General features: G+C 44.0%; 1 protein-coding gene across 1 annotated transcript in view; it reads left to right on the top strand.

Annotated features, from left to right (window-relative positions):
* Positions 1–14204, top strand: part of LOC309559470 (cytochrome P450 2C8-like) — a 70232-nt gene that overhangs the window by 9862 nt on the left and 46166 nt on the right. The window contains exon 3 of the mRNA XM_082262742.1: positions 4198–4347. Within this exon, the coding sequence (XP_082118868.1) occupies positions 4198–4347 (150 nt within the window). The remainder of the gene's footprint in view (positions 1–4197; positions 4348–14204) is intronic.

The raw sequence follows: 14204 nt of genomic DNA, 5'->3' as shown, positions 1-14204 counted from the left end.
GGTTCAGCTCTCCTCCACTCCCTGCTTAATACCGACCCAGGGAAATTAATGGCTGCCTACCAGCTCAGATTAGAGAGTCACTTCCTGCCCAGGGATTAGGCCGCTCAGCTCCAGACGAAGAGGATCATTATGCAGCTAGCACTCCGGTGGGCTCCTTTCCTGCCCCTTGGGGCTCCCCCAACAATGGTGGAAAGCTAGGGCCTGGTAGTTCTGCCACTGACCCAGATACCTGGCATCTTCCTCTGTCCCTTCTTCCTCCCCCACTGCCGCCCCTTTCCTCAGCTCACAAGGATCATTCATGATGGAGCGCGAGTGCTGACTCGTAGCTGCGCCCCTAGGTGGCAATGCGCCCTAGGCGGCTGCCTAGTTTGCCTAGTGGAAGCACCGGCCCTGTGTATACCTGGCAGCCAGCTGGGCTGTATCTTCACCCCTCAGAAGTACCTTAATAGCTATTGCTGTCGGCTGCTCCTGTGATCGAATGCCTGTGTGGCGAATCACTCGGGTAGTCACTGCTGTGCTGAGTATGCTGCTTTCCTTCCCCCTCCGGTCACTGGTATAAATGCTGGCTGCAATGTCCTCTGTGTGGGGTCCGCCATCCACTACGGAAAGTTGTGAGTATGCACCGCCAGGCTGGTGACGTCAACGTGTTTCGCTGGGAATAGCGTAGCTTTGTGTGGACCAATAGACCGGCAGATATACTGCATTACACCAGCGCAAGAATATCCTTTTACAGCTGAATCTCAATCCAATGAGTTATACCACGTATACATGGTACAGATTTATATCACCCATGTCCACTAACTGAGGTAATTACATCGGAGACACCCGTGTCATGAATAACTTGACTTGCAATTCCCTGACAGCCATCAGGACAAAAACGCTAATGCATTGATATTTTATCATTATCTGCATGTCCACAATTTACAGGATTTGCAACATTATCCCCATACACTTGGCAATATTGGAACTTATCACCTTCTTTTGCATCCGAGCTTCCACAGGAAAATATCAGGGAAAATCATCTTTAAAGTATTACACTTACTAAAGGAACTTTCCATGTGAACTTTATTTTTATTTTTCCTGATACTGAGTATCATCTACTTTTTGCACCGGCCGGTTATGTTATTTATGTTTCATGTTTGTTTGTCTTGTTTTCTGTAAACAGCGTTGGAATTATCTAATATGTACACTGCACGGTAGTGAAATTTCACTAAATATCACAATAAATGTTTGACCTATGATCACACTATTCTATTGCTCCCCTGCCTCATATTTACCAACTAATAACCAACTTTTTCTCTGCGTTCTGTTATTACCTTATGTAGCACCCTACAGGTAGGTGCTAGGTAAATGTATAGTGGGCCTTGTCTGCCTAACAGCAGGGCCGTGATTTCTGTTAGTTAGGGTGTCATGGGTTCCAGATGTGTTTGCTGAGGGGGAAGTCTCTCCACTGGCTCCTATGAAAGGCTTCTCATAGGGTAGTGGAGGAAGCCCGATAAGGAGACACATTCAAGCTTGTAGCTACCCCAGGAGGCAGATTATGCCGCAAAGGATTCTGGGAGTGGATATAAGTTTGGGGAAAGTGCGTCACACAGTGTCTTTGGCGGGAGCAGAGTCCCATGAGGGAGAGAACGGCTGTCTCTCCTCCTGTCTGAGGAAGTGGATGTCTCGGGGTGTCACCTGGGAATCCAGGGAGTGCTGAGTTGAGCTGAGGGGATCCGGTGTGCCGAGAACCTGTGGAGAGCAAGAGGGGTCCAGTCCCAGGAAAGCCTACACAGGTGGTGAGTATGGAGGATTGCCCCTGGGGGTCTGCCTAGGGTCAGAGGGGACCACTCCGGAAGAGGTTCTAGGATCCAGTGTCAGTTAGCTGAAGAAAGGGGGTACCTAGGTTGAGGACCCTAAAGTTACTGAGGGGGTACAGAGTCAGTAAACCCCAAAGAGTTCAAGGTTAAAGGGGGAACCTGCAGTTTGGGCCCTGAATTGTACAGAGTGTCAGTTGAGAGTTGCAGCCATACAGGAACCTACAACAAACTACCTCAAGCCAGTGCAAGGCTGGGGGGGAAAGAAGTCAGTGACTTTGCAGTACCGCAGTGTCAGTAGTTCTATAATCCACAGTCCTGGATCTTCTGAACTTAAAGTCAAGGATTTAGCACTTCTATCAAATTACAGTTTGTTCTGAGAGTCAGTGAGCGTTGGCTAGCGTCGGCTGGCGTTAAGGCAGCATTAACAGTTTTTGTTACCGGATAAATTCCCAAGTGTATTTAGTTGAGCCTTAGTAGTATCACACTCATTCCCTTCTCTCATCCCCTTATCTACAATAAAACCACAAAACAAAGATGCCGGAGTTGTCAAGGTCTCAGTTCTCACACCCAGAGTCGCAGCTCACATGGGCTGGAGAGGTAACCGGTAAAAATGGCAGACCCACATCAGGCCATAGGCCTGGAAACCTTGCTACACTTAATATCCAGAAAAGCCTCTTCTCTGCTCCACTCTGATCCTAGTTTCTTTTTAGTACGAAAAGCCCAAGTTCTCTAACTTTAAAGCCAAATTCTGTGCCCAAAGCTAGGATCTACCTTATTGGTCACTCTTATTGAACAAATGGATGAGGTGGTGCTTTCTGGAAAATTGAACCCACAGTAAAAGTCAAATGGAGATCAGAGGGATGCACAAAGGAGGTTTGAGAAGCCAACCCCTTTAAAGCACTGTTAGAACCCAACTGAGGGCTCCCAACTCAATGCTCACCCCCTGCAGAGTGGTGCTGACATGATTTTGGCACCCCTTTCCACATGAATATGTTGTGATTGTAGAGCGCTCCTTCACGAAGCAGGTCCATGATGCCCTGAATTCACAGTATATCCTTATGAACATGCTCAGCATGCTCTGAAGGGCCTTGTTCAACTTAGAGGAAGACCTCTTGTATTGAAATAGATTAACTGCAGAGGACAGCACCAGAGAGGAGTATTGTGGCCATGACCACATGTTTTTTTAAACAGATAGAATGGGGCACACACTGATGGTGGCCTAGAATTCCAGTCAACTTTATTGAGAAAACAAAGATGATAATTAGAACACAATGCACTGTACACCTCCCACTGCAAACCATTCTATGTACTCTGTCTTGGGTGAAATACATTCAGTGTTGGGGTAGTTACTCAAAAAATGTAACTAGTTTCTAGTTACTAGTTACTTCTGTAAATTGTAACGAGATTACTTTACTAGTTACTGCATTTGAAAAGTAACTTCACTACTTATTACTTTACTCTCCTCTTTCTTAACTGACCGTGTAGAAGAAGATACATGACACTCTTTCTGCATAGAGTTTATTGTATAAACACAGGCTTTGGGAAACATGAGAACAAAACCTGAAAAAACAGAATAAAACATAAAGTGCAACAAAAAGTCATAAACTTCATCCCTCTCTATTCTTCGAAATAACGATTGTATCGCACAGCTTGGGTAATGCAGGAAAGCGCGTTCCTATAGCCTAGTAAAGTAGTGTAGTTACCTCCTATAGCCTAGTAAAGTAGTGTAGTTACTTCCTATAGCCTAGTAAAGTTGTGTAGTTACCAATATTAGTATTGTAACTAGTTACATTACTTTGTTACCAAAAAAAAGTAATGTAGTTACTGTAATCAGTTACTTTGTAACTAGTTACCCCCAACACTGAATACATTAGACGCGTGGCTTAAGGTGGGATGTGTACAGTGCAGTGTGTGGCGTTTCTCATCTTTGCTCAAACTTGACTGGAGTTAAATAATGTAATTTATGTGAACCCTGTTTATCTGTTTACAAGCAGTGTGTGGAGCAAAAGTGGGTTCCTGGGGCTTTCTGTACCTAACTGGACACTTGAATAGAGAAGAAAACTGTCAGCTTTTGGAGCAGGGGGACATATCCACTTTGGTTAACTGTATTTTTTTAAGCTGCAAGAAATTGGGTGACAGATTGGCTTTAATGGCAACTGGGTTGTAATAAATGACCACAAATACTCAGTTTACCTTTTGCCATTAAAATTTCGAGAGAGAAAGCCAGAACCTTGTTGTTTCCTAAGGCCATAAGATATGTTGTAATTTACATGTTTTTAACTGAGGCCACTTGTCTAGTCTCAGAAGCTGTATACCTGTAATGTTTACTCATCTAGATTTCATAAGTTTGTGGCCAGTGCAGTCTGTAGACAAACACTCTCCTGCAATGTTCTAGGGATTGTCATGACTAATGGAGAAAGGTGGAAGACAATGAGACGCTTCGCTTTAATGACCTTGAGAAATTTTGGAATGGGGAAGAGAAGTATTGAGGAGAGGATTCAGGAAGAGGCTGAAAACCTGAGGGAGCAACTCATGAAAGAAAAAGGTAGGTGACAGAAATTATGTCTATTTAAAAATTGCTTGGTTTCCTTCCCTTTCTTTGTATCTTAGAATGTACATGTGGCGAATTGCCCATTTTTCACAACTCCATGGCTTTCTGGACATGCAAAGGGAGTATAAATTCCTCACCTTCCATCCCTCAGCAGCTCTGATGGGACAGAGGTAGCTTAGTACCTGTTCTGTAGCCAGGTGGGAGGACCTCCACAGCCAGAGCAGGTGTACGGGCAGCCAGGCCAGAACCTAATAACAAATTGCTTCTCCAGAAGATCCAGAAGCCCCTTCCTGATTGCTACCAGAGTACTTATATTCCAATGGGGTGGCTATTTGGCCTTGGGCTTTGGATCCCTCCAACTATTCACCTGTGCTGCCAGAACTTCCTGTACTTCACTGCAAGGTAAGCTATTTATGTAGATAGTCACAAATGTCTGTGTTCTCTAATATTTTACTGAGGATGTGTTTCTAAGCTTGAAGAAAGAAGGGGTTTTCTTGGTGTCTCAGGCCAAGGGAATGGGACTTTATGGGCAGGTAGGTATCAATTAAACAAGGTGAAACAATAAATAAATAAATAAATAAATAAATATCAATTTATTACCGATATTTACATAGGTCAAAAGTAAATGGATAATATCATCTCAATTGTGAGCATTAGTGTTGGGTATAGGCCCAATGTGAAAAGGATAAAGAAAGGAGGGATTCTAATTGAACCCGTGACATAAGTGATATTTGTGACAGTTATGGATCTTGTCTCTGTGTATCCCGTGTATGAATCGGGAATAGATGGTTCACAGAGTTTCATCCATAAATCTGACGCGTTTCGGCTATATTAGCCTTTATCAAAGTTTTCTGTCACCCAGCTGTAATATATGAAATTAATGATATTTAATATTTCCATTGATTTGGAAATATATATATATAATTAATGTACAAAAGTGAATAAATACATACTTGTATTTAAAATCTTGTTTCTTGCAAACCAAAAAATTCCCTCTGTCTCCTCTAGACCTGCAGCAAGGAGCCGTGAGATACCATGGTCTGGAAGGATATATTATTAATTATAATGTCATATCATATGAGGATATAAGGTCATATACTGCCATTGTTGGCTACTCACATCCAGATGGAGGTACTCTTATGTGGGTATTGTGTTATTCCTCCAGTAGTATCCTGGATGGTTCTGAAAAGGGTATGTATATAATTGACATTATATCTCTCTAGGTAGGTAATCCATGTGGGTGTTCTATGCCCAAATAAAAACTTACATTAGCAAGGTTTGTGAATGGAAATGATAAATAATAAATTGATATATATTTATTTATTTATTGTTTCACCTTGTTTAATTGATACCTACCTGCCCATAAAGTCCCATTCCCTTGGCCTGAGACACCAAGAAAACCCCTTCTTTCTTCAAGATATAGGGACGGAGGCAACACCCATTTATACTACCTTCAAGATCAAAAACCCCCACCCCCTCGTTAAATCAACCGGATGGAAAATACATCCATGTTCTCACTGATCTTTAGGTGGAAAAGAAATTTCAAAAAAGATATATTACTCCTATAGGGTCGCTCAGCAGGACCCCATAATCCTTAATTATTTGTAAGGGTTGGGCAGTACTTCCTCCCCCTTCTCTCAGTGATAATATCACACGAGAATAAGGGGAACTATACCCCACACCCACTTACTCTCAACCAACAAGGCTGAGATTGATACACAACCTTTTCATAATGGAAGAGATACCCACGGGAGACCTGATGGGGGATGGATGGAATGCCCTCATGTCAGACATCCAAAAGAGTTTTCAGGGGCAGGAGCAACAGGACTCAGATATTATGGCCCTATTTGGAACCCTAAGGAAACACTTAGAACGGAAATCAGCCCTCTTCTGGCATATCAAATCCTTTCAGAGATATATAACGGAAAATATCAATCCAGTAGGCCTCCGTATACAAATTTTCCCAACAATGGACAATATCACCATGAATATGAAAAAAGAATGGGAAGAAATCTTGAATGAATGTTCAAAAAAACTGATGATACTTCTACAGGAGGAATACACCAGGCAGATGAAAAACCTGGATGAAGACATAAAAACTATCTACGACCAATTTACCCCCCTAAAGAAGATATCTTTATATAGTGAACAGGAGAAGAATCTTAAAGAACACCTGGAAGAATACAGTCGAGAAATATTAAAGAAAAAGGAGAGAAAATACTGGAGGGATAAGAACGCATTTTCCCAAAATCGCGCATACAAATGGTCTAACAATAGACAACAGAGGAGAAACAAAACCAATCGCAATATGGGACCCTACTACTCATCCGATTCATCATTTTATGCATCGGGCACGGAAAACCCAAGAAGACGACGAGGTGCAGAACAACCCCAACAGGACCTACAATCCGACCTGGAGGACAGAGCGGAACCCCCACAAAATTTGGGAGAAATGGACTCTAGAGAAGCAGACATACCCAACACAGAAGATGGAACAGTCCCAGTTAAACACCACAAAATATTTTTAAGACCGAGAGGAAATAAAGATAATGACCCAAAATCTAACAAGCCTTTTTTAGGGAAAACCCAGAAGAAGAAAACCAACCCCACATAATGGATGAAGCAAGGGAACATACCATTATAAACCTTTCTCAACATACACTTACTAAGGAACAAACTGAGGTTCTAAAATTAGGGCTCTCCTTTTGCCCAAATAGAACCACAGATAAGTTTGAGACTATAAAGGACGTTAATCTTTTCGCCCGGAAATTACTCTTAAGAGTCATGTACAGCAAGAAACAAACAGAAGAACCACAGACAAAATTTACAGCTGCTGAATACAGAGCTATTAGGGATCTTAATCTATTATTGGAGGAAGGTGGTCTGGAAGATTGGACGGATGATGATACCACAATAGATAGTGAGGAGGAGGAACAGGAAATAGACCCCCGAGGGGAATATCCCTTAAAAGATTCAAGAAAAAATCAAGTGCCTTTGCACCCTTAAATACTAACCCAGCTATTGCTCTCTTTGTGCGGGAGACCACTAAGGAAATCAACCAATTAAAAGACCAAGGGATCACACAGAATCTAACAAAACACCAAAAGAAGGCCCTGAAGGAACTCCAGGATAATGAGAACATCACAATTAAACCCTCTGATAAAGGGGGCAATGTTGTTTTGATGGATAATGACCAATATAAAATGATGTGTCTAAATATTTTGAACAACAAAAAATGTTATAAGAAAATACTACCTGTCATGCTGGAGACCTTCAAAGAAGATTTTTACAGAAAACTGGATAGAGCCTTAAACGAGGGCACTATTACAGAATCCCTATGGACATATATGAGGACTAAACACCCTAGAACCCCTACTCTATACGCTCTACCAAAGATACATAAGAACAAGGATAACCCACCAGGGAGACCAATCGTATCCGGGAATGGTAACCTTACTGAGACAACAAGTAAAATTATCGATGCATACTTGAGACCACATGTGACAAAACTCCCATCACATATAAAAGACACAGTACACCTACTCCAGATACTTGACGATCTAACAATACCGGAAGATGCTTTCTTGATTACCATTGATGTTGAAGCTCTTTACAATAACATCCCCCATAAAAAAGGCATTGAGACAATAAGAGAAACCCTAAAACAACAGAGTGAAAGGGACTACAACTTCAATGAATTAATCGTTATGATGTTGGAATATATATTGAATCATAATGTCTTCACATTCAATGGCACCTATTACTTACAAACGTGCGGTGTGGCGATGGGTACGAGTTGCGCACCGTCATATGCGAATATCTATTTAGGAGCCTGGGAATCTGAATTTCTAGCTGAGGAAAAAAACAGTATTTTTGTAGACCATATATTATTATGGCAGCGTTTTCTGGATGATATTTTCATCATCTGGACAGGCCCAGAAAATCTAATTAGGGAGTGCTTGAAAGTAATGAATAACAATACCTACAACATGTATTTTACACTCAACTACGATAAGAGCAAGATTGCGTTCTTAGACACCTGGATTCTAAAAGAAGATAATGGAACAATCAAAACCACACTTTACCGAAAGGAAACGGCGGGAAATTCTATTTTGCATGCCACCAGTTTCCACCCAAGATCACTGAAGAGAGCTATACCATATAGCCAATTTTTACGATTGAAGAGAAATTGCACAGATGAGGATGATTTCCAAAAAGAGGCTGATCTCCTTACAGGCAGACTACTGGAAATAGGGTACACCAAAAGCACCCTCAGGAAAGCATTCAATAAAGTTAAGAAACGACAAAGGAATGAACTCCTTTTTCAAACCAAAAAAGTAGATGAAATAAAAGAACAAGGAGACAAAAGTCGTATCATTTTACGATTCACAAATGAACATTACAAAATAAAAGAAATTCTCCAGAAACATTGGACCATACTAAGTGAAGACCCTGTGGTGAAACCATTTGTACCGGATGGCCCACTAATCACCTATAAAAAGGCCGGCTCCCTCAAGCAAAATTTAATACATAGTGAATTTAAGGAAAAAAGGAAGGATCCGTGTAAGGATAAAGGTACATACCCTTGTGGCACTTGCGCACAGTGCAGTGTCATAAAAAAATGCACAGATACCATCCTCCCAAATGGTGAACATTTTAGACCACATCACTATGTTAATTGTAAGACGAGAGGGGTCGTCTACCTTATGAGGTGCGATTGTGGGTCATTCTATGTTGGCAAGACCAAACAGGAAATGGGCAAGAGAATTAATAAGCATATCCAAAGCATGGAAATATGCAATTTCCACCTCCCACTAGGCAGACATGTCAAAAATACACACAACAACAAAATGCCCAAAGTAACTTTTATCGCCCTTGAGAGAATGCATATACCGCAACGGGGGGGCGATTGGAATAAGAAACTGTTACAAATGGAGATGCGCTGGATCAGACGCCTAAATGCCACCAAATACCCAGGGCTTAATGAAACAGAGAGTTTCAGACCCTTCCTGGAAGGTTTTGCATCCGGGAAAACAGATTAATATCATAATTCCTTTGAGATTATACTCGTGTCATTTCTTTGAAATTCCTGCTTGACCCTCCCCTTTCTCCCCCTTTCCCCCCCCCCACCCTCTTTTGATATGCCAAGACCTGTGGATATCCCATCAATGTCCCCCCTCGGGGATACTCCCCGGTGTATCCATCCACATATTTTTACTGCTGTTAAAACAAGCTAAAAGAATGTTATGGAAAATTTGGAATTATTTTTTGCTATACTTTTTGCTTTATTTTTTGCTCAATTTTATTCATGTAGAACTGCTGTTTCTCATATCATTATGATTATGCTTATCTTGTTTCACAAACAAACCACTCTGTTCCCCTCCATCCTGTACCCGGCACGGAAAGCCCCTGCCCCCTTCCTTGGGACAGGGGACATCATTGAGACGGAAAGGGAATTAAGATCTTTCCCCCATACCCGCCGGTCACGGCTGGGCTATCTTCCAGATCTCACATATCCCGTGTCGGCGGCCGAGCTGTCATGACCGGCTCGTACTGCGCGCGCATCACCCAGGCGCTTGCGCAGTACAATGAGCCTGAGTCATTGACGGAAGAAGCCGACTACGTGCAGCGCTCTATGCGCATGCGCGAGCGGCTTTATAAGGCCGGGGAGCCGACGTCTACTCTCACTTTCCTCGGAAGGAGGGAACAGGACAGACGTTACCAGCGGCGGTGAAGGACCATACCCCCCCTCTTCTCTTATACCATACCTTTCCTAAAATGTAAGTCTGGACGAATATTCTGATTCTTCTAAAAAGTCACAAATAAAATACTTTTATTCACAAAGTTACAAAACACTTCATGGATATAACCCATGATCCCCCCCTTTGCAGAAACGGCCTACTGGCGGCAGCTTCTCACCTTGGACTGCGGCTTGAGGAGAGATTCCCTCCCTTCCTCCAATTAATTTCCATTCACAAACCTTGCTAATGTAAGTTTTTATTTGGGCATAGAACACCCACATGGATTACCTACCTAGAGAGATATAATGTCAATTATATACATACCCTTTTCAGAACCATCCAGGATACTACTGGAGGAATAACACAATACCCACATAAGAGTACCTCCATCTGGATGTGAGTAGCCAACAATGGCAGTATATGACCTTATATCCTCATATGATATGACATTATAATTAGGGTTGAGCGGACACCTAGATGTCCGTGTTCGACGGGTTCGGCCGAACTTTAAAAAAAAGTCCGGGTCCGTGTCCCGGACTTTTACCGAACTTTTCCCGGACACCGAACCCCATTGAAGTCAATGGGGACCCGAACTTTAAGGCACTAAAATGGCTCTAAAACACCAAAGGAAAGGGCTAGAGTGCTGCAAATGGCAGCAAAACGTAATTAAGAGCATGGCAAGTGCTCTGCAAACAAATGTGGATAGGGAAATAACTTAAAACAACAAAAAAAAACAGAAAAATAAAACAATGTTCTTCTTCATCTCTGAAGGACGAGGCCCATATGGAGTAGGAGGGAGGTTGAGGTGGTGGTGGATGTGGCGGTGACATAGGCGTGCGCACAGGGTGTGCTGGGTGTGCCTGGGCACACCCTAATCACCTAGGGCACATAGCATTGCCAGTGAGGAGATGGGAAAGATCTCCCTGGGACCTGCTCTGCTCTATTTCTCCTTGCCTACAGGTACATGGCCCCGATACATTACTCTCCCTGCTGGCAAACACATGCATGTGTATTTCAACTTTGGGGTGCACACCTTAATGCAATAGGCTGCGCACACCTATGGGCGGTGTAGGTGGAAGCGGCGGTGGAGGAGGACCAGGGCCGGATTAACAGCATCATGGGCTTGGTGCTGAGGATTTTGAAGGGCCTTAAGGGCCGTGCCTTGCCATGCACCCAGAGGAGGAAGGGTGCAGCCATGCATGCCTAATTCAACATGGGATGCTGTCTCTGAAGCCCATAAACACATCCATGCATCGCCAACTGTCCCTCCTTGTCCGGCCTTCACGCTGTGTGGGGAGGTTCTGAGGGTGCTGCCTGGGGAAGCGAGCATAGAAGCCAGACTTCTGTGTTTACAAGTGACAGAAGAGCGGTAACAGTGAATATGGCCAACCCGGGGCCTATATAAAAGGTAGGGGCCTGGAGCTGCAGCTCCAATAGCCCCTACATTAATCTGGCCCTGAGGAGGAGGACGAGGTAGCCAACACTGCTTCTTTTCAAAAATTTTAAATGAGGGTACACCCCAAAAGAGTGAGAAAGAGCAAAAATGGAACAATGGGTGGGTAAGGTCGGTATCCATTGCTATTCTGCATAAGGTACGGAAAAGTCCCGTGGGATCCATGCCTGGTTCATTTTAATGAACGTGAGCTTGTCCACATTGTCTCTGGACAGGCGGCTGCGCTTGTCTGTTATAACGCCCCCAGCCGTGCTAAATACCCGTTCAGATAATACACTGGCTGCAGGGCACGCCAGCACCTCCAAGGCGTAAAGGGCAAGCTCAGGCCATGTGCCCAATTTGGAGACCCAGAAGTTGAAGGGGGCAGACCCGTCATTCACTACATGTAGGCGTGTGCACACATACTGCTCCACCATGTTGGTAAAATGCTGCCTCCTGCTAAGACGTTCCATCTGAGCTGCTGGTGCTGCTGTTTGTTGTGGCGTGCTGACAAAGCTTTTCCACATTTCGGCCATGCTAACCCTGCCTTCTGAGGTGCTGGCGGTGCCCTGGTTGCGTTGGCGACCTCCTCCTCCTCCTCCTCTGCCTTGTGCTTCCACTGTGGCCCCGCTGTCAGATGGGAATGCCAGCAGCATGGCGTCTACCAGCGTGCGCTTGTACTCGCGCATCTTGCGATCGCGCTCCAGTGAGTGAATTAAGGACGGTACGTTGTCCTTGTAACGGGGATCCAGCAGCGTGGCCACCCAGTAATCAGCACAAGTTAGAATGTGGGCAACTCGGCGGTCGTTGTGGAGACACTGCAGCATGTAATCGCTCATGTGTGCCAGGCTGCCCAGAGGCAACGAAAGGCTGTCCTCTGTGGGAGGTGTATCGTCCGTGTCCTCTGTATCCCCCCAGCCACGCACCAGTGATGGCCATGAGCTGGCCTGGGTGCCACCCTGCTGTGAACATGGTTCCATCTCCTCCTCCAGCTCCTCCTCCTCCTCATCCTCCTCATCCTCCAGAACTGTGCCCCTGCTGGACAATTGCGTCCCTGGCGTTTGCGTGTGCAGGAACCCACCCTCGGAGCCCCTTGCGAATGACTGCCCTGAAAGCCTTGGAAATGTTACCTCTTCATCCTCCTCCTCCTCCTCATCCTGTGCCACATCCTCTTCCATCATCGCCCGAATTGTTTTTTCAAGGAGGCATAGAAGTGGGATAGTTAAGCTGAGAACGGCGTCATTGCCACTGGCCATGTTGGTGGAGTACTCAAAACAGCGCAACAAGGCACACAGGTCTCGCATGGAGGCCCAGTTAAATTAAATAGCGGAATAGAAAATATGATCCAAAAAAAGTGTATGTATATCACACGTACACAACCACACTGGGCCCCAATTACTATTGTTTGTACCCCTAAAAGGCTAGATGAGGAGTAGGGGGAGTATGGAACAGGCAGCACCCTCAAACCTTCAGAAGTATGAGATGAACCCCAACAACTTGGAAAGGTGGATCTCTCTCACACGTACCAACACAGACTATCCCCCAATTTAACTGATCCCCAAAGGTTTTTGATTAAATAGCGGAATAGAAAATATGATCCAAAAAAAGTGTATGTATATCACACGTACACAACCACACTAGGCCCCAATTACTATTGTTTGTACCCCTAAAAGGCTAGGAGTAGGGGGAGTATGGAACAGGCAGCACCCTCAAACCTTCAGAAGTATGAGATGAACCCCAACAACTTGGAAAGGTGGATCTCTCTCACACGTACCAACACAGACTATCCCCCAATTTAACTGATCCCCAAAGGTTTTTGATTAAATAGCGGAATAGAAAATATGATCCAAAAAAAGTGTATGTATATCACACGTACACAACCACACTAGGCCCCAATTACTATTGTTTGTACCCCTAAAAGGCTAGGAGTAGGGGGAGTATGGAACAGGCAGCACCCTCAAACCTTCAGAAGTATGAGATGAACCCCAACAACTTGGAAAGGTGGATCTCTCTCACACGTACCAACACAGACTATCCCCCAATTTAACTGATCCCCAAAGGTTTTTGATTAAATAGCGGAATAGAAAATATGATCCAAAAAAAGTGTATGTATATCACACGTACACAACCACACTAGGCCCCAATTACTATTGTTTGTACCCCTAAAAGGCTAGATGAGGAGTAGGGGGGGTATGGAACAGGCAGCACCCTCAAACCTTCAGAAGTATGAGATGAACCCCAACAACTTGGAAAGGTGGATCTCTCTCACACGTACCAACACAGACTATCCCCCAATTTAACTGATCCCCAAAGGTTTTTGATTAAATAGCGGAATAGAAAATATGATCCAAAAAAAGTGTATGTATATCACACGTACACAACCACACTAGGCCCCAATTACTATTGTTTGTACCCCTAAAAGGCTAGATGAGGAGTAGGGGGGGTATGGAACAGGCAGCACCCTCAAACCTTCAGAAGTATGAGATGAACCCCAACAACTTGGAAAGGTGGATCTCTCTCACACGTACCAACACAGACTATCCCCCAATTTAACTGATCCCCAAAGGTTTTTGATTAAATAGCGGAATAGAAAATATGATCCAAAAAAAGTGTATGTATATCACACGTACACAACCACACTAGGCCCCAATTACTATTGTTTGTACCCCTAAAAGGCT

Source organism: Pelophylax lessonae (assembly GCF_965119305.1).
Source record: "Pelophylax lessonae genome assembly, chromosome: 7".
In the NCBI taxonomy this organism is placed as follows: domain Eukaryota; kingdom Metazoa; phylum Chordata; class Amphibia; order Anura; family Ranidae; genus Pelophylax; species Pelophylax lessonae.
The sequence above is the reverse complement of the archived record's forward strand: the minus strand, read 5'-3'. Positions and strand labels throughout refer to the sequence as shown.